The sequence below is a fragment of the Populus euphratica genome, unplaced genomic scaffold, assembly GCF_000495115.2.
Source record: "Populus euphratica unplaced genomic scaffold, PopEup_1.0 scaffold31.1, whole genome shotgun sequence".
NCBI classification, from domain to species: Eukaryota; Viridiplantae; Streptophyta; class Magnoliopsida; order Malpighiales; family Salicaceae; genus Populus; species Populus euphratica.
The window spans coordinates 1,104,542-1,129,625 of NW_011499850.1; the positions used below are offsets into that span (position 1 = coordinate 1,104,542).

General features: G+C 32.7%; 2 protein-coding genes and 1 pseudogene across 2 annotated transcripts; 2 read left to right on the forward strand and 1 right to left on the reverse strand.

The window, feature by feature from the left end:
* Window positions 1-4,561, forward strand: part of LOC105120959 (uncharacterized membrane protein At1g06890-like) — a 9,059-nt pseudogene extending 4,498 nt beyond the window's left edge.
* A 2,594-nt stretch (window positions 4,562-7,155) lies between these two features.
* On the reverse strand, window positions 7,156-10,571 carry EIR1 (Auxin efflux carrier family protein). The gene is made up of 6 exons (XM_011019410.1): window positions 9,142-10,571; window positions 8,686-8,962; window positions 8,494-8,579; window positions 8,202-8,359; window positions 7,743-7,819; window positions 7,156-7,585 (listed from the first exon to the last, which is right to left on the reverse strand). The coding sequence occupies exons 1-6, from the start codon at window positions 10,379-10,381 to the stop codon at window positions 7,519-7,521; spliced, it is 1,905 nt and encodes a 634-aa protein (XP_011017712.1). The 5' UTR covers window positions 10,382-10,571; the 3' UTR covers window positions 7,156-7,518.
* An 8,877-nt stretch (window positions 10,572-19,448) lies between these two features.
* LOC105120962 (probable WRKY transcription factor 11) lies at window positions 19,449-21,332 on the forward strand. The gene is made up of 3 exons (XM_011019411.1): window positions 19,449-20,149; window positions 20,558-20,683; window positions 20,817-21,332. Exons 1-3 carry the CDS (start codon window positions 19,554-19,556, stop codon window positions 20,995-20,997), a joined length of 903 nt encoding a protein of 300 aa, XP_011017713.1. The 5' UTR covers window positions 19,449-19,553; the 3' UTR covers window positions 20,998-21,332.
* The last annotated feature ends 3,752 nt before the right edge of the window (window positions 21,333-25,084 follow it).

The window sequence follows — 25,084 nt, forward strand, 5'->3', positions numbered from 1 at the left end:
TGAAAATTTTTCACCGTATGGTTGCCCCGCCTACCATTAGCAGAAATTCTCCGCCTACTGTGACAAAATTGAATTATTTTTTTTGTTTTATTATATATAATAATATTTATTTATAGGGGTAAAATTAAAAACTCAAATCAGTATTATAAAAAGCTTTTTAACCGCTAAAAATCAATTTTAATTATAAAAAAAATCTTTATACGGGTATCAACTCGGTGGACCGGGTTTTTTTACCAAAAATAACAGTTTTGACCAAAAACAGCCTGAAACTCATTTTTCATCGCGGTCGACATGGTGGGACCCGTAATGACCCAGTGGACTAGGTTTTAACCGAAAATAACGGTTTTGACCCAAAACGGCCCGAAACTCTTTTTTATCCCGGTCGACATGGTGGAACCCATATTGACCCGGTGGACTCGGTTTTGACCAAAAATGATTGTTTTGACTCGAAATGGCCCAAAACTCATTTTTCATCCCGATCGACATGGTTTAACCCGTATTGACCTGGTGGACTCGGTTTTGACCGAAAATAACGGTTTTAACCCGAAACGGCCTGAAACTCATTTTTTATCCCAGTCGGCATTGTTTAACCCGTATTAACCCGGTGGACTCGGGTTTGACCAAAAATGATGTTTTTTGACCCGAAAAGGCCCGAAACTCATTTTTCATCGCGGTCGATATGGTGGGACTCGTATTGACTCGATGGACTCAGTTTTGACCGAAAATGATGTTTTTGACCTGAAACGACCCGAAAATCATTTTTCATCGCGGTCGACATGGTGGAACTCGTATTGACTAAGTGGACTCGGTTTTGACCGAAAATGATGGTTTTGACTCGAAACAGCTCGAAATTCATTTTTTTATCCCGGTCGGCATCGTTTAACCCGTATTGACCTGGTAGACTCGATTTTGATCGAAAGATGCGGTTGACTTGAGAAAATATATTTTAAACTCTTTTTTTATTTATTATATTTTTTTGTTATGAATAATAAAATAAAATTCTAAAAGGAGGGGTTGGGATAGAGGAGAAAAAGTGTAGAAGATTCTAATAGAAATCCTGGAAGTAGTGTCTCAAATTTTAGAAAACTTCATATTGACCTGGTCCTTTTACATCACTTGAAGGATTGTGTCTCGAAAACTTTCACATGCCTAATGATTTTTTTGTTAGTCCTGACTCTTAATAGTAAATGCCTCAACATAAAACCCCTTGTTCTATATGACCATAACACAACTCACATGCTTCGCATGCATGTATATTAAAATGAATTCTCTTTTCTTTGGATAAGAGAATGCTTATTACATTGAAATTGCAGCTCTTTAAAATTAGATAATATCGAAAGGGCCAAGCCTATGATGCTAGAACATGTGGTTGTTAGGTTATATGATGTCATTATGACTTCCTGAGAGTGCACAGAATGGAATTCCTATTGAAGATTTGAGAAATATAAGTCAGATGAGGATTTTGAAATGAGATTAGCTCTTGAATGTTCTCACTACCTATTGTCTGGTGCGAAACCTATGTGAAAGTAAAGCAAAATCTGCTTGTGGTTGTGCCATCATGGGATTGAATATGAACTTGACTTGCTAATGCGCTTAAAAAGTGGGCTAATGATGACAAAGATAAGTGAGAAATAAGATGGCGATTTTGATTTGTGAAATACGATTCTTGGTTATTAGAGAAAGGTTTCTTATTGCAAGGAATGGCTTGTGCCAAGAAAGCTTCCAGGTATAGCTTGAGTTGAAATTTAACAAAATCCAAGAGGATGTGCTTTATGTAGCTAGATTTGGTTGGTTGAGAAGTAGTATCTTAATAAAGAAATAGAAATTATAGCTGAGACGCGCATGTTAGGACATGCTTTGAAACAATAAGTGACTACATAATTAATGAATGCATGCATGAGGAGTTAGGTGGTTCCTATTTAGATACCAAAGGGAAGGTATCTAAAATGGGTTGCCACTTCCAATTCAGACCTATGGATATGTAGGTGATCATGTGTTATACCATTCAAGTAATAGGAGTGAAGAATGGAAGGAATAAACCAAAAACAATACAACATAATTGAATATAGGAAAAGGATCCATATAACCAGTTCTAAACCTTTTCCTAGTCTGTAAATGGGTGCTGGGCCAGTTGGTTAAGCTCTGTTCTAATTCTAATCGAGTTGTTAGTCTCTGTGTCCTAACTTACACCTTGTTATTATAGTGACAACATATGACTTTAAAATTTTAGCAGACCATTAAATGCTTTGGCTCATTGGTTATGATTATGCAGTTGGGTTGGGAAGCCATTGATCTTGGAATGGTATAATAAGCATCACATCATTGTTGGTAGTTTGAAGAATGGTCAATGTGTTTTTCAAAAGAGTTGATGAGGGCTAAATTTCTCCTTTGACACTAGAAGCCTTTTCCTTTTTCTTCAATTTTGTTGTAGAGATGAGTACCATGTGATAATAGTTACATTGTTGTGCCTTCAGAATCTAATGGGAGGATTGAATAAAGACACAAAAACTGAAAAGCTAGGGGCAGCATTGATTTAATCGGAATAATAGGTGAGGTGAATCTCAAAACATAGACAAATTCTATGAAATATGCACTCCTATAGTAAGTTAATAAAATTCCTAACCCACCCCTTCACATCATTGGATAATTCATGATTAATTTTTTAAAGCTTGTTAAATCTGTGAAATTCATGGACCGGCCACTTCTATTAGTAGGATTAACAGGCATAAATTATGCGTATGCTCTTTTGACCTTGGATTTCAAAGAATCATCATCCCCAAACCAGCTCAAGACTACTTCTGAATTCTGACCAGATATCTACTGCTTGACTACAACCAAGGAAACAAGAATATCTCTACACTCTGAATTGTCTTTAAGCTGAGAGAAAATATGTTTTACTTCTGTTTATATTTGTATAGATTAACTTACATTTTATAAATTCAATAGCTAGGGTTTGTTAGCTATGAGGTGTTAGAGAGTACTACAAAAACATTTTCAGGCCTTTTCTAATTGGTTAAGTTTTTTGATTGAGATGATGTTTTTAATATAATGAGAACTCATTAAGGATGTCAAAATAGGTGGTCTTAAAAATAATTGGTACCTGCTTGAGAATTTAGATATTAGTGGGTCCAATGAGAGCAAGGTTGATAGTAAACTGATTTCTATCACGAAAAAAAGTAAATAATGCAAAGAGTACTTATTGTAAGGTGCAAGTAAAAGAGAACGAGAGTAGGTTATAAGTTGACTATTCTGGGAAGAGAGAAAAAAGAAAGACAACTTTTCCCTCTTGAAAATCTTTAAAGCACTCTTTAACAATTATCCCTGAAAACCTCCCTATAAAATCCCACCTCTCCTTTTTCAACCCTTAAGCTGCTCACCTAAAGAACAATCAAACCACTTTTTTTATGCTAATTGCTAATATTTTCATATTATTGTGTGCTTTGTTAAGCTTACTGTATCCTTGTTCATAAAAGATGAGACTAGAACTAACTTGAACCATGGAACTAACATGAACCATGGAACGATGCAGCTATGTCTTTAAACTAATATTATTTTAATCTTAAGATGAAGTTATGATTAGTATGTTGAGTTAGATGTTTGGTTCTCATTCATTTCATCTCATTTACTTTTCAGGGCGACATTGCTATTTCTCATATTGTTCTTGGTCAATTCAAAACATGTGTTGTGCTTCTTGGAAATTACTACATATTTGGCTCCTATCCAGGAGCGACCAGTATATGCGGGGCATTGACGGCTATTGGAGGCATGTCTTGTTACACATACCTCAATATATGCAACCCAAAACCACAAACAGGAAAATTATCTCCTGGAAAGTCTTCCACACAATCCAGATCGAGTAAAGAAAATGGAGATGGCCATGATGGCTATGGGGGGGAATCTGTGTAGTTCATCTCTGTGACAATGGCTTATCAGCTAGCATGTGACAACAGATTTTTTCATTAACCCTAGGTGTCGCTTTATCTGCATTTGTTTCTGGGTTAGAATTTGCTAATTTAATGGATCGTGGTGCTCTCTATTTAAGTTTCCCAAGAGGACTAGTAGATTAGTCAACTGACCAAAAATTTGAATCAAACAATCTGAAGGGCTTGAGTAGATGCTGCTGATGCTTTGCTGCTCGTAACAATGGACCAACTTTGTATATATAAATTAGTTGGTTTGTCCATTACACAAATGTCATGATTTGATTATTTTGATTTGTTTTTTGTTTCTATAATCTGATCCAGCCATTTGATGGTTCTTATTTTTTTGACAGCTTTTCTTGCGCAAGTATAAACCGTTGAGGTTTTCTTTTTCTACATCAAGTTATCTGTATGTGAAGATTTGGCAGCAACTCGAGAGACAATACAATATGAAGCCATTGAATGTGGGTTTCCAAGCTAAAGTTGACTAGCTTGAACAGATACCTTTTCATTTACAAGTCTTCCTGGTCTTGATTTCTGATGTGGAAATGACAGCTTGCCATTTGATGGACAACTGAAAGCAACTCTGATATAGTATTTAATTAAAATTCCGAGATAGAAAATATGAGTATTTGTGATGATTTAGGAAAATAAATATATATATATATATATAATTTAAATATGTTATCATAATATCATATTTATAATGACATATTCTCTTTTCAATGGCAAAAATGATAGATTGAGCTTAATCATCGTATAAAAATATGATCATCATATAAAAAAACTTAATCTGAAAATAGAACATTGATTGTCAAGGTGATACAAACATTAATTGTCAAGATATAAAACCATTAAATGGAATCATTTGTCCCATAATTCATGTAATGTAAGCTTTAAATATATGCTTGAACTAGCGAGACCAGTCTTTGATTTTAAGGAGTTGAATTAGAAAATGAATCAAGATAATGTATGCGAGGAACCTCGGAAGTTGTAGCTGAGAAAATTAATTAATAAGAAATCAAGTTAACTTATCTTAGATTGATTCACAAACAAACATAAAGAAACCCACATAAACTGATTGAGATTGGAAAGTCCCCACATGGGATAGAGCTCTTGCTGTCGCTGGATCCATGGTGTCGGCTCATGGGTTTACAAGAATTCTTCAACTCTTGTTGTTTATTCAAGAGTTTGTCTCAAGAGATGGCAGGATTTTATAGAGAAGTGCATGTGCAATGCAGGGTTTGAACTCCAAAAACAAGACAACTCTTTTGGCTTCCCACGTGAGATTATTACAAAAAATAAATAAAAATAACACTTACATAACAACTACATTGTATTTGCAAGCTTTCTTTCCTCATCAACTTTATCAATTTGATGTGATATATACGAAGGAACCTTAACACATGCATAGTTTTGATCTAATCCTTATCGTGTTATAATTTGATGAGTTCTCATGTCAGGCTTGAAGGTTGAGACAACTGTTTAATTATGTATTTGTTTCAATAAATTCAATATTAATGATACATAAACTATGTTTGTTTTTGCAATGCGTTGCTTGTGTAATTTGGTGTGGTGCGTAAATAATATTATAGTGCAAGATATTTTTGTTTGAGAAAGTACTAAAATAATTTTTTTTCAAAAGAACATCATTAATTTAATGTTTTTTAAAGTAAAATATATTTATTAAAATACAAAAAAACAAAAACTACAAACACAGTCTTAACACTCACTTGTTGTGGTTGTGGAATAAGATAAATCACATTTATGATTTATGTGAACATGGGTGGTTAAATCAATTTGAAAAAATATAATAAAATAGATTTATATTATTGATTGCTTTGCATGTAATCTTTTTAATCGAATTATTTTAATGGATGTGGAATATACTGCTAGCCAAAATGCCATTTACTTGTAAATTTGATAGGTACAAAGTTGAAGACAAATGGATGGTGAAGAAAGCATTTACGTTGTCAAAATATGATAATAAGTTCTGTCTTGAAAACCAGACAAGACAGCCAAACTTTGTCTTTGAACGCCATAACCCTACAAAAAAAACCTTGCAGTTAGGACAAATGATACTGAAAGAGAGCAGTCTGCCAGTCTCATTTTGATTTGACGATCAGTGAATCACATGCCTCAAGTACTGTATTTCTTACCCTCTTTATTTATAACATGCCTCGTCAAAGTCGCCAGATCCCAACAAGCAATACTGCATTTAAAAGAGGATAGGTTTTGGAATATTAAATCATCATCATCATAGTTAGCCAGTCTTTTCATTATTGAATTGGATGATTGAGTTCAGGTTTCCATCCAAAAAATTTAAGTCTTGTAATGGATGATCTATTCTTAATTTTTATATTTTTATAATTATTCCATGGAATAGATGCTTTAACACTTCCCTCATTTGTTCCTTCTCATGTAGCCTATGTTTTGGGGCAAGTCAAGTAACAGCTCTAGGATTTTTGCTGGATCTTTGAGACTCTAGGAACTTTTGAGGTCTGACAAGGTGTGTTTGTGTGGGTACAAAATCTATAGATTTACATTGAAATATAATTATTTTTATGCAAAAGTGTGTGTGTGTGTGTGTATAACTAATAAACTCTCATTCCGTGGCTTTTGCCTCATTTTCTTCCACCCATGCATGCACATATGAACTAGTATTATTCACAAAAGTTGTTCTCTAGTAACCGGATCCATGATCTCTAATAATCAAATGAAAACTGAATTCATTGTACATCACCTGTAGATTCCTGCATTTAATTTAAAACTCTATCAATCTAGAGATGATGATAGCTATATAATTATATTTATTTAGAGATAGATACAAGAAAGAGAGACAAACTGGAGAGAAGGAATTAAAAAGAATAATTTTTATACATGTTAAGATATTCTTATTAATTTTAATGGGACCGGATGTTTCTTCTTCTTTTTTTATATTCATCTCTCCTATTAAGTAATTACTCATAATTACAAGCAAATTAATTAATTGATTGAATTTATAATTACAAGCAAATTAATTAATTGATTGATTTTTTTTTTTTTTTGGTTTATTGGCCCTTCAATTCATAATTATGAATGAAGTTTTCTTGCTCTTCTCCTCCAATATTTCTACCTTAAATAAATTACAATAATACGTGTGGAAGGGAACAGGCTAAATGTCAATTTTCAAAGCTTCAGAAGAAGTGTGGATCTTTCCCAACACCTTAAATAACTATTACCAGCACAACAATTCAAGAATCAAGCAACGTAAACTGACTGCAAAGTCAAAGAGCTACATTGAAGTCAGTGTAATAAGCTCCCAAGTACATAATAATTAACCCTCCTTTTCTTGCATCCTAAGCCCTAGTATATTGCTTTCTACCTAACTAACCTGGTAATGTAGCAAAATTAAACAAATAACAGTAACATTGAACAAAGTAAAGACATGAGCAAAAGGTATATTAAACCCGCAGATCACATGCAGATGATGACACGATGTTTATGTCTTGCTCCAATGGCACAAAAAATATTTAGCAACTTTTATATCATCCATCCACCTTAGCCTGACTTGGATTTACAGTAGTATACTCTTTTCCTTGCCTTAATTTCCATGAAGTCAAACACCAAGAAGCACATAATAGAGTATTGTAATGGGCAAGGCAATCAACATCCCAAAAATAACCCTGCAAAAAAAAAAAGTTTGCAATGTAAGATTAATCTATCTAGTCCATTGATGTCTGGTTATTAAGATTTTTCTATAAAAATGGGATCACCTTCTTCACACAGTAATGGTTGATATGTATAGCTAGGGCTTTCTTGTGATTTAAATAAATTACTTACGCTGTGCTAAGTATGTCTGGATGGACGTTGTACTCCTTGGCAAATACAAAAGGGACTATACCTTGGGGAAGAGCTGCCTGTGAACAGGTAGTCAATGTTAATTGCTTAAATTTATTGATTTAGTAGGAGATTGCAAAACCAGTCAATAAAGAAGACAAGTGATCACCTTTTGCAAAGAATTGAGCAATATGTAATTGAAAGCAAAATAATGAAGATAATGCAAAGAACAGATGATTAATGACTAGAAAACAAATAATTTTTTCTTAAAAAAAATGATTGAGGAAATGAAAGGAAGCTTGAGAAGTATTTTTTCTTCTTGGCATGTTTTGGCCATGATTTCTTATAAAATAATTGTAAATGAAGCTACCTAGAAAGATGCATAAAGCTTCTTTGGATCACATCAATTAGAACATAAAACATTGAGATTAGGGTTTAATTTTGACATTCAGAAGGTCCAACCTGAACAATTGCAACATGTAAAAGAACACCACGAATGCCAATGGCAATAGAGGTTGCAGCAATCACAGCAGGGCCTGTCAAGAACCTCACTGCCATTGCAAAAGTTGCCACTGATTTTCCACAAGCTATAATCTTTGGTTGTAAAGCCATGAACAATCCTGTTTAAGCAAGAATCAATGTTTGATGCATTGTTAGACCACAAAAAAAATAAAATAAATTGTTTCAAATTACACACACACACACACACACACACACACACACACACACATATATATATATGAAAGGTAAGTACCTAGACTGAACATAGCCATTCCTAGACCTGCATCAGATAATATTGCTATAGATCCACTAACTATCGACGGCATCTTGATGTTCCACCTGAAGATAAATTTAAGGCTCCATCAGATTTTATTTGTATAAATATATATAGGTGATTTAGAGAATGGAAATGGTAAAGGAAAAAATTGTGTAAGGTTTTTAGTACCTATATGATACGAGAGACCATATAACACCCAAAAGGCTTGAGTAAGTATTAGGGTTTCTTATCAACTTCCTCCAGACCATGATAAGGATGAGTCTAGTCATGACACTTGCAGGAGGCATTTGGTGTTTTTTTGAGCAATCTGCTGCCATATCCATCTTCTTTTGGCAAGTGAAGGGAGACACATTTTGAGGAAACTTGCACCCATCTTCTACATCATGTTCCTTTTCTCCACTCCATTTCCCAGAAGGGCTCATGTTTTCAATTAATTGGTTCATTGCTGCATCAGCATTAAGCAAAAAATATAGTTGTAATGTATTGCTAGACTAAACAGAAAAGGCAAAATAGAGGAGGTTAACCATCAGAATGCAAACAAATTAAACATGTCTGTCATTTGTTTCCATGCAATAACAAGGAGAAAAATATGGTGGCAGGAGGGGGGAAATGAAGGTTGCTCACCTTTTGAAGCAGCGGATTCATGTTGAAAAGCCGCTTTAGAAGGGTCGGTGACCCCGAAATCAGTGGAGGCAGCTCCATTAACTGCATGCCTCAGGTTCCCTTCTGAAACCGGAGATGCACTCGAGCTCCAAACAAACATATGAAGCTCCTTGTTAGGCATTGCACTACCAGAACCACTTTCCTTCTTCTTTGGTCCACCACTTGTAGACCCTGAAAACATTGGATTTGGAGGTGGATAAGAAGAAACTAAACTGCCACCATTAAACAATTCACCACTCATATTTGTTCTTCCTTTTTTCTTCCCTAACTTCAACATCTCCTCATCATAATTTGAAGTTCTTGGTGTCGCTCCTTTCGAAGATTGCAAAGAGTAGACATCACCAATCCCTCCTTGGAAACTATTTGTGTATCCATGTTTCGGACTTGCGGCCTTGCTAGCAAACATGGCATAAAAATCTGTTTGATTAAAGCTTGAAGCTCTCGGTGTTGGCTCTCGGGAAGATTGAACCGAGTAGATCTCCACACCAGTAAGATTCGAAGCTCTCGGAGTCATTGAAGTTATTGAGTTTAGTCCATGAGACTTGTTAAAGGAAGACACTATTGATGATGCATTTGATCTTTTCACCACCACATGTAGCTTACCATCATCTCCAATCTCAGCGTCAGCCTGTAATGGTTCTCGCCCGTTGAGCGAAACAACATCAGAGTCAACTCTGAATGATGTAATAGACCCAGCCGTTTCAGGGAATTGCTCGGAGATTAGTAGCGTAGCTCCTCTATATTCAAACAAGAAGAGCATAAGAGTATACCAAATTACACTTTGCAAAACCACAATTTGAACCATAAGATTCCCTGAGAAGTCTCCATACATGGCTTTCAAAAGAGGGATTCCCATGACAAGAGTATTTGGGAGAGTAGAAAGAGAGAAGAGAGTGATCATCCATTCAAGATTCCCACGTTTGCTAAAGGCTTGCCAAATAAAAAGAGCCCCAAGAATAACAACTTTTTGAAGAGTATCCGCAGCAATGAACCTATAGTTCATAGCATAAGGATCATTGGATGATATGAAATGGAAGGACAATAAAGGAACTGCAAAGACTGCTACAAAACGGTTAATGCCTGAGCATTGGTCAGGTGTAAAGATTTTCCACCATCGGACTGAGCCATAGGCTAAAATCATAGCAACATATAGAGGCACAATTGCCGCTAGAACATCATAAATGTCCTTGCCAGTGATCATTGTTAATGGAGCAGAGAAGTTGTAAGAGCCCGAAAGAGGGGAGCTGTGAGATAAAAGAAGGATGGTTATGGGGTGTTCTAGTTTTCAAACTGGGAAAGAAGGAAACATGAGTGAAGAAGCTCGGGAAGCTTGTTTCTCTTCTCAATGAGGAGACCAAAGGGGAAGAGTTAAATGGTTGTCTGCCATGTTTATAAATGGTGTCTTCCTTTTTAGTTGAAAACAAAAGGAATGGAATAGCGAAGATGGTTTATTTTTTAGTTTTAGTTTAGTTACATATCATAATTCATAATTTTTAGTTTTAAAATTCAATTGAGAATTGTCTCATATCATGATGAGTTGGGAGGCCTAATAAAAAAACCAGTATTATTTTAATAAAATATTAATATATTAATGATTAAGTTTTAATCAAGTCAAGTTCTGGATAATCAGACCATCTTTTTTTTTCAATTTTTAATTGATTTAACTAAAAAAAATTTAATTTTTTATTTAACCCATATCAGTTTAGGCCATGCATCAGCCAAGTCTACCCACTGGCATTTCAAGATTTTAAAACAATGAATAATTTTAATAAATCAACATTAGTAGATATAATTTTAAAATTATTTATTTAATCATTTTATCTAATAAAATCAATTTTGAGTTATAATAACTTCATTATATTTAATTTTTATACAATGAAAGCGGACTATGTCTTATTATATTGTTTAAAGTCCGATGGCCTTTAGATTAACATAAAAAAATACAAATTAACGTTTCTAACATTTATTTTAAATATTGTGTTATTTCGGATACTTTCTATATATTAAAATGAAGTGTTTTTTACTCAAATTGTAATGAAATACATTCACATTTGAGTCAATGCATTTAAAAAAAAATAAAAAGAAAATCCCATAATCTCTCTCGAAGTCGAGAATTTTTCAGCCTATCATGAATTACATGAACTCTAGAGCAACAGTTTACCCTCGGGAACATATATTTCAGACTACTTAATGTTAGTTCATATTAATTTATATTACTAAGTGTTAACAAGTACCTGGTTCAACTTAAACTATAAGCAAGTGGGAAAGCCAAATCCACAACAACAGTGAGGAAATCTTTTTTCGTCCAGGACTTGTCCATGGTCAGACAGAAAGGATTCCTTCTGGTACAAAGATAAATAACATGTAGGAGATAATTTACTTATGAAAGACTTAATTAGTGGGTTAATTTAGATTATATTTTGGTTAGATTTGCTTGAAGGAATTAATTAATAATATATCGCAAATAAGTCATATGGTGCATGAGTTTACTTGATTTCATTTTTTTCTTTTATATTATTATGCTTTTTTAGTTTCTTTTTTTCTCTATTTAAAGAAAGTAGTTATTTTATTTGATTTTCCCATTCAGAATTATTAAAGTTTTCTTATAATAGTTTTTTAACAAGAAAAATATAAGCTAATAAAAATTAAATATTTTTTTACTTTTTTATACTTCGCTATTATCTACGGAAGTTCATGTATGAGCCAGGCAACTTCCAGTGATCTGCGGAAGAAGGCAGGATCTGTTCAATAGCATAAAAATAATGTTTTGCCGGGACTTGGGCCACGCCAGTAGCTGTCTAGCTGTTGTTCTTCGGCTCCCAAAAATTTTAGCCCTACAATATTAATGCTCGAACAACTTTATATTATAGAATATTTAAGATGTATATGTTGATGTTCTTACTAAAGACTTGACAATGGCGTACCCTCTTCCTAGAATCACAACAACTTAGCCTATTCTTTTATAATGGATGAAAAAAAAAATTAAACATATATATGACATAGCCTTCCCCTTAAGAATCAACCTATCATGTAATCCTAAAATTAATAAACTATATACTAAATTGATACGCCGCAAGAAAAAATCAAATCCAGTCTTTTACTTATAGTTAATTACAATCAACTGGTCACTCATCTAATTTAAAAATTAATGAATCCGGTCAAATTTATTGAAAATAGACTTGAACTGCTTGTTTAACCAATCAAATTGACCTGGAGTATGAAGAACTCGCGACACTGCCGTATCTAGAAATTGAACACTCAATATCTTATAGGAAAAGCATAACTATATCATGGGGCCAAAGCCATATATTGTGCACTAACTTGTATAGAAATTTACGAATTGAAATATTTAACATGACGCTTCATTGATTTGAAATAAGAAGAAAAAAGTAGTCTTCCATGAGAGTCAAATACATGACTTGATTTATAATAGTAATTGTAGTCAAGGATCAAACTTCCAACTTGAATCCATTCAAGAGATCAAGCACCTTTACCACCATGAATGATGACTTTTTTGCTCTATATTGAGTGCTGCACATAAACATTGAGACTAATTTTTATATAATAAAATGAGTTTTTTATTTATCATCTCTAATTGTGCTAATTAAATTTCTAAATAAAGGATTTTTCTTCAATATGTCATTCCGTTTATTTCTTCCATCTAAAATAACAAGAAAATCATATGATATGCACATAATATATTTTAGTTTAAAAAATTCTCATTACTCTAGATAGGTTATATAGCTTATATGTCCTCGTATGTTCTTGAATTTTAAAGGTTATGTCCAATAAACTTTTATATATTGTAATATCAATTGTGTTCTAAATCTTTAGATAAGATATAAAAAAAAAACCGGGTAGTTCATATAAAAAGTACTCATGTGAAATCCAATTGAGAAAATTGAGTTAATTTAAATGAAGTATCCTAATTTCAATTATTATATATATATATATATATATGATACCTTGAAAAACGTGACACAAGCATACATTAATTATTAGAATTTAAGATTTTTTTAAGTATTTTTTGTCATGTAGTAATTAAACATACAAAAAGAACAAATATTTAATTGTCTCATATTTTTTAGTTATTTAGAGGAGAATTAATCATTTGGTTTTAAAAATTAAACTTGAAGTATAGTTAACATAAGTAAATTTGTTGATTTGAATTAGTACAATATTATGAAGAACATGTCTAAGATCTAATTAAAATTTTCAAATATACCATACAATTATCAATATAAAGACACATCGTTTGAAATATAATGACTGGATGAGCTATTTTATCTTAGAGCATTTTTTATATTAAAAGACATTATGTGGAAGTCATACGATTTATTATGCTAGTTCGGATAATACAAACGAAATAACTTTATTCATAATTAAATGAACATAATTATAGATACAAGAATAAATTAAAAATTAATGACCCCATTGTATAAGAAAAGAGTAGCTAGGCTGATCAGTTGAACCACGATCCAACACCCATATCAATTCATTGATCGGGTCGGTGGTGATAACATTGCTTCCACCGTCTCTAACAAGCAGGATCGCTGGTTGCAAAAGGCTCAAAAACAGTCAGCATCACCAGTCTGCTGGGGACAAGGCAAAGGAATCAGCTAGCCACCTCCTGCCGATAAAAATAGTAGAAAAAAATAAACCACAACAAATTAAAACCATTTACAGGCAGAGCAATCAAAAACTAAATTTCCCGGCCCGTAGTCACTCCATGATGAATATCTGTTCATGAAACCAAGAGCCACGTTAGAGGAACATGCAAATCTACAAATAAGACAACGTCGATAGGTATAAATAATTTCAGTACAACTTGCATTCTTCGGTTTCACCACAATACAGCGGAAGAATCTTTCCTTTAAATGAATATAATATGCAACAAAATAGGAGTATGTTTAATTCTGGAATTCTAATTTTTATTTTATTTTCTTATTAATTTTGACCAAGTTCTTGTCACGATTGGGTAAAATTTGCTAATTCTCACATGCTTTTGATCTTTTGCTTCCTTTTGAAGTTGAATGTATGCTTTTCTCGGTCCTTGTGCTGAGGAGGTTAGCAAGTTCTAATACTCTGAGTATCTTCAATTTCCTGGCCAGCTACGACCAGGCTAGCCCAAACTCTTGTATCCATTGTTATTGATCGACCTCAATAAGAACCCACCTCTTTCATGGGTTCAGCCTAAATTCATCTACCATCATCATAAAACTCCTTGTTTCCTGGTGTAACTTTCTCTACATTCAATAGTGGATTCAATTTTATTACTTTGAGTTTGAACTACACTATGAAAGGTAGTCCTATTAAAAGATTTCGAACTACATTATGAAAGGTAGTCTAATCGTGTTACTTAACATAGAAAAAAATAAATGAAGGGTTGGGCCCTTCTTTAGTAAAACATGATATCTAATTTTGGAATCTAACATTCAAAAACATTTATTAGATTTATTTCAATTTTTTAAAGTATAAAACAAAACCAAACTGAATTCATCGGTTTGGTTCTGTTTAGAATTTTGAGAGAGAAAGAAATTGGTTCGGTTGCATTATTGGTCCAAAATCAACCATTTGAACTTATGCTCATCCATGCTTAAAATCGAAAAAAAAAAAGAAGAAAAAAGAAAAACTTAATCTCATTGACATAAAAACTAGTGTGAAAATACCTATATTACCATCCAGTAACCAGGAACACAATTTTGTTACACTCTTCACAAGTTGCAAGAACTAAACAGGAGGCGGACAAATTTAATTATTTATTTATTTATTTATTTATTTTTGCTAGTGGCAGGAAAGGGGCATTACAAGTTGTGCATTTGTTGAAGTGTAATTAATCTGTACTTTGCTCCTTTGTCATATGCGTGCAAGTGATCATATATATAATCAAGTCAGTGGGTCGACGTTTCTCATCCACTTTCCTCACAATTCTCACCCACAGTTGCTTCTTCCATCACCCTGTATTCATATAATAATAATGGAGGTAGATTGGGAAAACTTTAATATTTCTCCACTCTGATAATATAGTGGTCACAGATCTAATGGTTTACTTATGTGTACTTTGAACCCATGATTGATTGTTTATACTTATTTGGTTGATCTAAGTGTTTATGATTTGTTTAGGGAAATTCATCGTATCTTCTTCCCATCAAGTTGAAGCTATAAACAACAGTATAATCACTTTGACGTGCGTAGTCTAACACTTGAAGAACTTGTAAGCTTTGCAGATCTTTAAATATATTCTTAGGAGCAACCCCACCAGGGTTAATAAAACCCTAGATCTATACAGAACTTTGGTAATCATGAACTGGTGAATTACGAGACAAGATCCAAGCAGGTTAGCCGAAACTTACGAACTTGGTTACATGTCGGTAAAAATGGAAACCCAATCCAAGACGTGTTCAAAACCCACGCTCATTGACCAAATCTTTAACCTCTAAACGCAAGTTAAAGTATTTAATTCTTATGGTATCGAATATTCGTTATGGATTTGGAGATATTAGATAAAAATTAAATAATTGTAAGATGAACAATCAGGCCACTATATTTTTGTCATTGAAAGGCGTGAGAGAGGTGGTAGATTGAGAGCTTGTAGATCCTAAATTTATCAGGTCTCTTCTTGCCCTGGAAAACCACATCTATCATTTAGAGCTTTGTTTCGCTTAAATTCAAATTGATCTAGAAATAAATAATCCAATAAAACTTGTTTGATTTGGCCAAGACCAATTCAAATATAGTTGGTCATTGTCAACAAAATTCTTCTAAAAACAATTGACTTGAATTACCTCTGTCACCCATAATATATAATTTAATAATCTTAATTTTTGTTATGGTTAGTTACCATAATAGCTCTAATAATGATGAAAGTCCTTTAAGTTCAGCACTGACGGAACCACTTAATACAAATTAGGTTTATATGATATGAGACAACTAATGTAAAAGTCTCGTTTGGGGTTGAGGTTGTGATGCAACCTTAACCTAGAACCATCAATACTTCGATGTTTTTAGAGTTGAGGTTGCATTGCAGCCACAATCTTAACCCCAAACAAGACTTGAGTTAGGTTTGTTCCATGTGAATTTTGTTTATTATGATTTGATTTCTTAAGTAATGTTTATTTACTGTAGCAATACAAAATAAACGAGAATTATAAAGAGAATAAATATTTATTCTAAAATTATTTTAGTTATAAATTTATTTTATATATAATCTTCATTTCTCTGCTTTTCTATTTCGAAACATTAGAAAACACAATTGTGGTGCCGTTAATAAAATAAAATAAAAAAACTATTGGAAAATAGAAAATTAGAAATGATGGGCGTGGCAGAAATTGCTTCCCTTCTTTTGACGCAATCTCCAGCTATGTTTAAAGAGGCGTTCAAGCTCTTCACCACGTGTGTTGCTAATAAAATACTCAACCATCAAGCGCTGACCTAAACAGCAATTATTATTATTTAAAGAATTAGGTCAACCACCATGAATGACCTTTATCCGCTTGATCTAATATAGTCTCGTCCAACGGCTAGAAATTGGTACCTGCTACCCCACGTATAGAAAATGGAAAGTCTGAGACAGTTTCACTTTTCATTTTCTCCCTTTTTTTAAAAAAAATAAAACAAAAGTCAAACAAAAACCTTGTTAAATAGGCTCTCCCTCCACCCAGATTGTTGTTTTGACTTGTTTTTTGCATAGATATTAATTCCCCGCTTGAAGTTCAAACCAAGCATGGTTTATTTTTAATGGATTTGGTTATTGATATGATGAATTTCAAGTGTTTGGTGGGTTAATATGTAATTTGATTAATCTAAACAAATTTAGGTGAGATATAATTGGATCAATTTAAAAAAAAATTCTTTGAATTTAACATCAATTTAGTTTTTCTTTTTATTAGTTTTTCTTTGAATTCAACATTAAAAAAAAAACCCTTCCATAGTATTTCTTTTTGTTAGTATCCATTATCTAGTTGCTGAGTTATCAAGAAGTTTGCTGGATATGAATCGACGAAGTAACTTGTAAGGTTGCAATAACTTGTAAGTAACAGATCTTGATTAACTTATTATTCTCAAACAAGAATGACTAAATTGTTAGTTTCTTGAAAACTACAAGGACTGCATTACTATTAGACTAGTTAATTAATCATGTGAAAATTACCTTGATCATCTTATAGTTTAATTATTTTTACAGCTACCCTTTATATTTTGAAAAATTATAGTTTAAAATTTTTATTGAGTGCAAAATAAACTAATTAAATTATAGAATGATTTAAGATGTAAAGTATTAAGCATGTAGTAAAGTATGTAAATTTTAATTTTTAAAAATACAAAAGCAATTGTAAAAACTAAATATAGATAGGGTAATTTTTCTTAATTAATACATATATCGTCATATTATTAATTGTTGAATCCAACTATCGAGAACAAGTGTTTGGATTGTAAAGTGCATTTGTATAGTTTTCAGGAGTTGATTCAAGGACTGATTTGAGAAAAAAAATCAGGTTATCAAATCATTGGGTTAACATATAAATTATTGGATCAACTTGGTTAATTATTTTTATTAAAATAGTGTTGTTTTGTTTAAAAAATTATTATCTTTGACCTAATCAAGTTTAAAATGGATTTGATCAAATCAACAAAATCACAAAAATTCCAATAAAGTCAACTAGATTTTACGGAATAAATATCTTATCCGGCATATCTAAAAAAATCAGCTCATAGCATACTTTGAATCTCATATTTTTGAATTGATTTAATAGCTATATGTATATGGTAAGTGCACAGAGAAATCAGGTGTGCAAGGGAGACTTCTCCATTGATGAGTTGAAACCAGCAAGAAATGGGCGAATTCCTTCTTGCAAGGCAGAGGAACTTTGACTGCAACAAAAATTATCATACAGTCCATTTTTTTCAAGGTGGTATTAGTTGTAAATGTTCGACTTTTAATACAAACTATTTTAACTTAATAATCAAGATTTTTCTGTGGCATGATATGTGGCTGATTGAGTGTGATTTTCATTACCAGACAATATTTAGAAAAGAGTATTTAAACAATATTTCATAATATGTGACTGGAAGTATATTCTTTTTTCTTTTATTTATTAATCATGGCTTCTTTGCTGCTCTAATAAAAATAAAAGGGGAGTTTCTTTTAATATATGGTTTTGAATCTCACAATTTGAGAAGCAAGAAATATTAGATTAAAGCAGAGTCAACATTCAATTCATGCATACAATAATTTGACAATGTCAAAAAGAGAAGGCAAGCAGGTCTTGTTTTTGGTGACCAAGAAATTGTTATGAATATCAACCCCAGTTAACATACTTGGTAATTTATTTATTTTTTAATTTTTTTTATTTAAATTAAATTAAGTCATGCTTTAAACTGATGGATAAATGAAAAATAAAAATCCTCTGAAAACAATATGTTAAAAGAAAAAAAAAGCATAAAACTTTAATTGCAATTTTTGGTCATCACAGACATTTGAATATGAATAATTCAGTATCCATTGATTTCAAAGATCTTCTAGGAATCCCCAACATATAACCTTGTCAAACCCATAAATAAAGACCAAACTAGAAGACTTGAATTTCTCGTCTTCTCATTTATAAACAGTGGTCAGCATAACATAAATTACATGAACCAATGTTTTGAAAGATGTTATAATAATAAAAAATAATGTTATAAATACATATAACGGGTTGATTTGAAATTAAAAGTTTGCTTATAAATACATATAACTCTATTTATTTTATATTTTTAAAATATAAAATAAATAGAATTTAGAAATTCAAGCAGTCATATTCAATTAACTAGATAAAATTTAATTTAATTGGATTTTATTAATTATTTCAAACTAATTCACTCGACTGACGACACGAAGATAAAAAGAATAACCTCATTACCAAAACTAACCATTGTAAAACCACTAAATAAATAAAACAAATTAAAATAATTCCCAACGACTTTAGTTTTATAGAGCACTGTGGTCTCTCATGCATCTAGAGCCTGTCTGTCACCCACTATGACCATTGACTATCCTCCAATCTAGAAAAAATCAAAAGCCACATCTTCCACCACCACCACCATCAAAGTACTCAATTTCCACAACCCTTCTTTTCTTTTATTACACATCTAGGTCCCACCACTTTCTTTCAAGACTTTTCTTGCAAGCTCTCTCTCTCTCTCTCTCTTACAGAAAGTCCAACCAATCTCCACCCTTAGATTGACATTTCCATGTTGACTTTGCACCCTCCATTTCTTTTATAAGCCCCCTGGCTCTTCTCCCTTCTTCTCCTCCTTTCAAAACACCACCACCCCATCTTCCAACTCTCTCCTAGCTCCAAGGGTCTTGCTCTTCTTCTTCTTCTTCTTTTTTCATCATGGCTGTTGATCTAGTTGGGTACTCTAAGATGGAAGACCAGATGGCTATTCAAGAAGCTGCATCAGCTGGGATTAAGAGCATGGAGCACTTGATCTGTGCACTTTCTAACCAAACCCAACAAAGTCACCAACTTGACTGCAGAGAAATCACGAGCTTCACCGTTGCTAAATTCAAGCAAGTCATCTCCATCCTGAACCGGACCGGTCATGCCCGTTTCCGCCGTGGACCCACTTCTTCCAACCCGGTTTCCGTCCGACCTGTCGTCCAAGAACCTCAAAAACTAAATCTTGATTTCTTTAAGAGTAACAATACCTTTAAAGCGGAGACCAAAAACGACTTGTCATTCGGCAGTCAGTATTCCAAGGATTGTTTTAGCTCTGGCACGACTACTTCGTCCTTCCTATCTTCTGTGACAGCTGATGGGAGCGTCTCTGATGGGAAACAAGGTGGCTCGTCTTCTCTTTTCGGAACTCATCCTCGACCTACCGGAAAACCACCTCTCTCATCTACCCACCGCAAGAAATGCCATGATCATACCCTCTCCACCAGCAAGATCTCCTCCTCTGGTGGCAGCTGCCATTGCTCCAAAAGAAGGTAACTTTAGTTTATCGGCAATAAGTAATAATTACATGCGTATTAAACATGACTGTGATTTAGATTTTTTTTAATTTAATTCAATAATTCATGTGTTTACATGTTAATCAATGTTAAATATTTATTTATTTAGATTGTAAGTTACAATAATAATTTATATTCTTACATCATTATTTAAAAATAAAAATAAAAATAAAAATAAAAATAAAAATAAAAATAAAAATAAAAATAAAAATAAAAATAAAAATAAAAATAAAAATAAAAATAAAAATAAAAATAAAAATAAAAATAAAAATAAAAATAAAAATAAAAATAAAAATAAAAATAAAAATAAAAATAAAAATAAAAATAAAAATAAAAATCAGGATATAAAAATCCTCTAATTTTATTTTATTTTTATGATTTTAGGAAATCAAGGGTGAAGAGGACAATAAGAGTACCAGCAATAAGTTCCAAAGTTGCTGATATACCAGCAGATGAGTTCTCATGGAGAAAATATGGTCAAAAGCCAATCAAGGGTTCACCTTACCCAAGGTATTTATTATTTTATTCTATGCCTTGATCATCCACCGTTAACCATGCATGGTTTTTGGTCCAAGTCAAATAAATGTGACCACAATTCCATGATTGTCAAATAATAATTATTTTTGTGCTCCTTGTTTTGCAGAGGGTACTACAAGTGTAGTAGTGTGAGGGGATGTCCAGCGAGGAAGCACGTGGAGCGTGCCGTAGATGATCCGGCCATGCTTATTGTAACATACGAAGGGGAGCACCGTCATTCACATGCTCCCCTACCTGAAAATGTCACAGCTAATGCTGCCATACGACACGTGTTCCAGTCAACATGAGAGACGCGGGAAAGCCCATCGATGACGTTGATTGATCCATCTTGGACGGTGGCGAAAGGGGCTTGACTCTGTTGCCGTGACAGTCACGTGACGGTATCTTATTGGAGAGGAGTCAAAGTAGAAGAAGAAAAGTCTAGTGGTTTGTAAAGAACTTCTAGGATGAAAATGATGGGCCACGTTCAAGTGGCCTGGGAATTTCGATTTTGTATAAAGAACAAGAAATTGTAGAGTAGAAATTAAAGAAAATCAATGATGGTATTATTAATCAATTTGTTTCTTCATAGATTTGAGATTGGATTCTTTGATTTGAAATCTGTGGTGTGATCGCGAAAGAAGTCAAAATATGTGGGTGTGCTTGGAATATTTTGCAAGTGTCATGTAGTGAGCAGGAGGTCAAAGGAAATTGCAGGCATGGGGGCCATGACAGCTCTGTGAATTGGTTCTGTTGGTTGACTAAATGAGATATGCTTTGCTGTTTTCTTGGTTTTGTATGAGGTTGGAGGGTGCAATTATTCTCCATTCATGGGATGCCTTGGCTTCTTTATGGGGTGGTGGGACACCGTGGGGGCTCATGTGCCATGGATGAATGAACAGGTAAGCAGGCAGGCAAGGGCTCATGTGCCATGGATGAATGAACAGGCAGGCAGGCTTGAAGAAAAGCTAGGGCCTAGAAAGTTTAAAGAAAGTTGACTATCCAAAAGAAAGAGATGCCTTCTAATGCCGTGGAGGGAGGAAAATGTGACAAATTGACAATTTTACTTTGCTTAATAATAGTTTCAAAATGTTTTCTTGAATGAGAAAGCAATGCCTATTTCATTGTTTTTTGAACATGTAGCGTGCGTTTTGCACTGCCATTAAAATATATTTTTAAAATCATATAAGAAATGTTCAAAATCATTTAAAAAAAATATTAATTTAATGTTTTCTTTAAATAAAATAAACTTTAGAAATATACCCTAAAACAAAAGTTATTATACTTTCACATGGAGGACAATTAATATTTTTTTCAAATTATGTGTTTATATTTTTCTTTTCTTTTCTTTTCAATTAGATTCATTTGATTTGGGGAGGGTTTTAGACTAGATTTTACTCGGATAATAGACACCAAATAAATATGTAGAACTTGATAACTAAAATATAAAATATAAATATTTTAATTTTTTGCTTGAAAAACAACTAATGAATTATAAATATAATTCAAAATTCACTCATATATGCCTATTACCATCACTACAAATACCCAACAATGATGTCTTTGGTGTCAAGCAAATTAATGTGTTGCTGGTGATAGTTGATGAGTGAGTTTCTTTCACGGAACAAACTCAAATTCTTCATTAATTATGTTAAAAAAAATTCCCACTAACCAAAGTTTGAGTCTCATGGATTTCCAATGGTTGCCGAGCCTTAAATAGTTATTTTACAATTTTTGAACATTTAGAATGAGCTAAGAAAACAAGTGGAGGTGAGAAAAAATGTTTTCTTTAATTGTTATGGTGTGTATATTTTTTTTCAATTGGATTTATTTGGTATTCAATGTTGAAAATATTTTACATATAAAATCATTAAAAATAAAATTCTCATAAATTCTATTGTTTATAGACAACATGACTATAGGACGAGAAAACAAAATATTAAGTATTTATCATTGACAATAAATTGAAAAATTGCATTAAAAATAGGTGATTGCGAGTCAAAAGTTCAACTATCATGCAAATTTGATTTTTGTCATGAATTAATTGTTGATGTGTTCCTTTAGATAAGTTAGATTAATAGAGCTTTGCATGACATGACTTGAGATATTTGAGTGGATTTTTTTGTTTTTAGATTTGAGAAAACCTCATTTTTTCAGAAAATATATTTTATAGGCCCAAATAAATAAGTAAAACTTCGGTTGTTCTAAGTTCTTATAAAAAATATATATTTTAAATTAAGCTCGAAACCTGCTATACAAATCTCAAATCTTTTACCATTACGCTATATTTTTTAGGAACTTTTCATTAATATATTATTGATCAAACTGAATTGAACAAGTCAAATAAATGTGACCACAATTCCATGATTGTCAAATAATAATTATTTTTGTGCTCCTTGTTTTGCAGAGGGTACTACAAGTGTAGTAGTGTGAGGGGATGTCCAGCGAGGAAGCACGTGGAGCGTGCCGTAGATGATCCGGCCATGCTTATTGTAACATACGAAGGGGAGCACCGTCATTCACATGCTCCCCTACCTGAAAATGTCACAGCTAATGCTGCCATACGACACGTGTTCCAGTCAACATGAGAGACGCGGGAAAGCCCATCGATGACGTTGATTGATCCATCTTGGACGGTGGCGAAAGGGGCTTGACTCTGTTGCCGTGACAGTCACGTGACGGTATCTTATTGGAGAGGAGTCAAAGTAGAAGAAGAAAAGTCTAGTGGTTTGTAAAGAACTTCTAGGATGAAAATGATGGGCCACGTTCAAGTGGCCTGGGAATTTCGATTTTGTATAAAAAACAAGAAATTGTAGAGTAGAAATTAAAGAAAATCAATGATGGTATTATTAATCAATTTGTTTCTTCATAGATTTGAGATTGGATTCTTTGATTTGAATTCTGTGGTGTGATTGCGAAAGAAGTCAAAATATGTGGGTGTGCTTGGAATATTTTGCAAGTGTCATGTAGTGAGCAGGAGGTCAAAGGAAATTGCAGGCATGGGGGCCATGACAGCTCTGTGAATTGGTGCTGTTGGTTGACTAAATGAGATATGCTTTGCTGTTTTCTTGGTTTTGTATGAGGTTGGAGGGTGCAATTATTCTCCATTCATGGGATGCCTTGGCTTCTTTATGGGGTGGTGGGACACCGTGGGGGCTCATGTGCCATGGATGAATGAACAGGTAAGCAGGCAGGCAAGCTTGAAGAAAAGCTAGGGCCTAGAAAGTTTAAAGAAAGTTGACTATCCAAAAGAAAGAGATGCCTTCTAATGCCGTGGAGGGAGGAAAATGTGACAAATTGACAATTTTACTTTGCTTAATAATAGTTTCAAAATGTTTTCTTGAATGAGAAAGCAATGCCTATTTCATTGTTTTTTGAACATGTAGCGTGCGTTTTGCACTGCCATTAAAATATATTTTTAAAATCATATAAGAAATGTTCAAAATCATTTAAAAAAAATATTAATTTAATGTTTTCTTTAAATAAAATAAACTTTAGAAATATACCCTAAAACAAAAGTTATTATACTTTCACATGGAGGACAATTAATATTTTTTTCAAATTATGTGTTTATATTTTTCTTTTCTTTTCTTTTCAATTAGATTCATTTGATTTGGGGAGGGTTTTAGACTAGATTTTACTCGGACAATAGACACCAAATAAATATGTAGAACTTGATAACTAAAATATAAAATATAAATATTTTAATTTTTTGCTTGAAAAACAACTAGTGAATTATAAATATAATTCAAAATTCACTCATATATGCCTATTACCATCACTACAAATACCCAACAATGATGTCTTTGGTGTCAAGCAAATTAATGTGTTGCTGGTGATAGTTGATGAGTGAGTTTCTTTCACGGAACAAACTCAAATTCTTCATTAATTATGTTAAAAAAAATTCCCACTAACCAAAGTTTGAGTCTCATGGATTTCCAATGGTTGCCGAGCCTTAAATAGTTATTTTACAATTTTTGAACATTTAGAATGAGCTAAGAAAACAAGTGGAGGTGAGAAAAAATGTTTTCTTTAATTGTTATGGTGTGTATATTTTTTTTCAATTGGATTTATTTGGTATTCAATGTTGAAAATATTTTACATATAAAATCATTAAAAATAAAATTCTCATAAATTCTATTGTTTATAGACAACATGACTATAGGACGAGAAAACAAAATATTAAGTATTTATCATTGACAATAAATTGAAAAATTGCATTAAAAATAGGTGATTGCGAGTCAAAAGTTCAACTATCATGCAAATTTGATTTTTGTCATGAATTAATTGTTGATGTGTTCCTTTAGATAAGTTAGATTAATAGAGCTTTGCATGACATGACTTGAGATATTTGAGTGGATTTTTTTGTTTTTAGATTTGAGAAAACCTCATTTT

Coding starts and splice junctions, on each gene's coding strand:
- LOC105120962 (XM_011019411.1), top strand. CDS start 19,554: ATGGCTGTTGATCTAGTTGGGTACTCTAAGATGGAAGACCAGATGGCT. Junction 20,150..20,557: donor TGCCATTGCTCCAAAAGAAG/GTAACTTTAGTT, acceptor TTATGATTTTAG/GAAATCAAGGGTGAAGAGGA. Junction 20,684..20,816: donor AAGGGTTCACCTTACCCAAG/GTATTTATTATT, acceptor CTTGTTTTGCAG/AGGGTACTACAAGTGTAGTA.
- EIR1 (XM_011019410.1), bottom strand. CDS start 10,381: ATGATCACTGGCAAGGACATTTATGATGTTCTAGCGGCAATTGTGCCT. Junction 8,580..8,685: donor TGGTCTCTCGTATCATATAG/GTACTAAAAACC, acceptor ATTTATCTTCAG/GTGGAACATCAAGATGCCGT. Junction 8,360..8,493: donor AATGGCTATGTTCAGTCTAG/GTACTTACCTTT, acceptor TTGCTTAAACAG/GATTGTTCATGGCTTTACAA.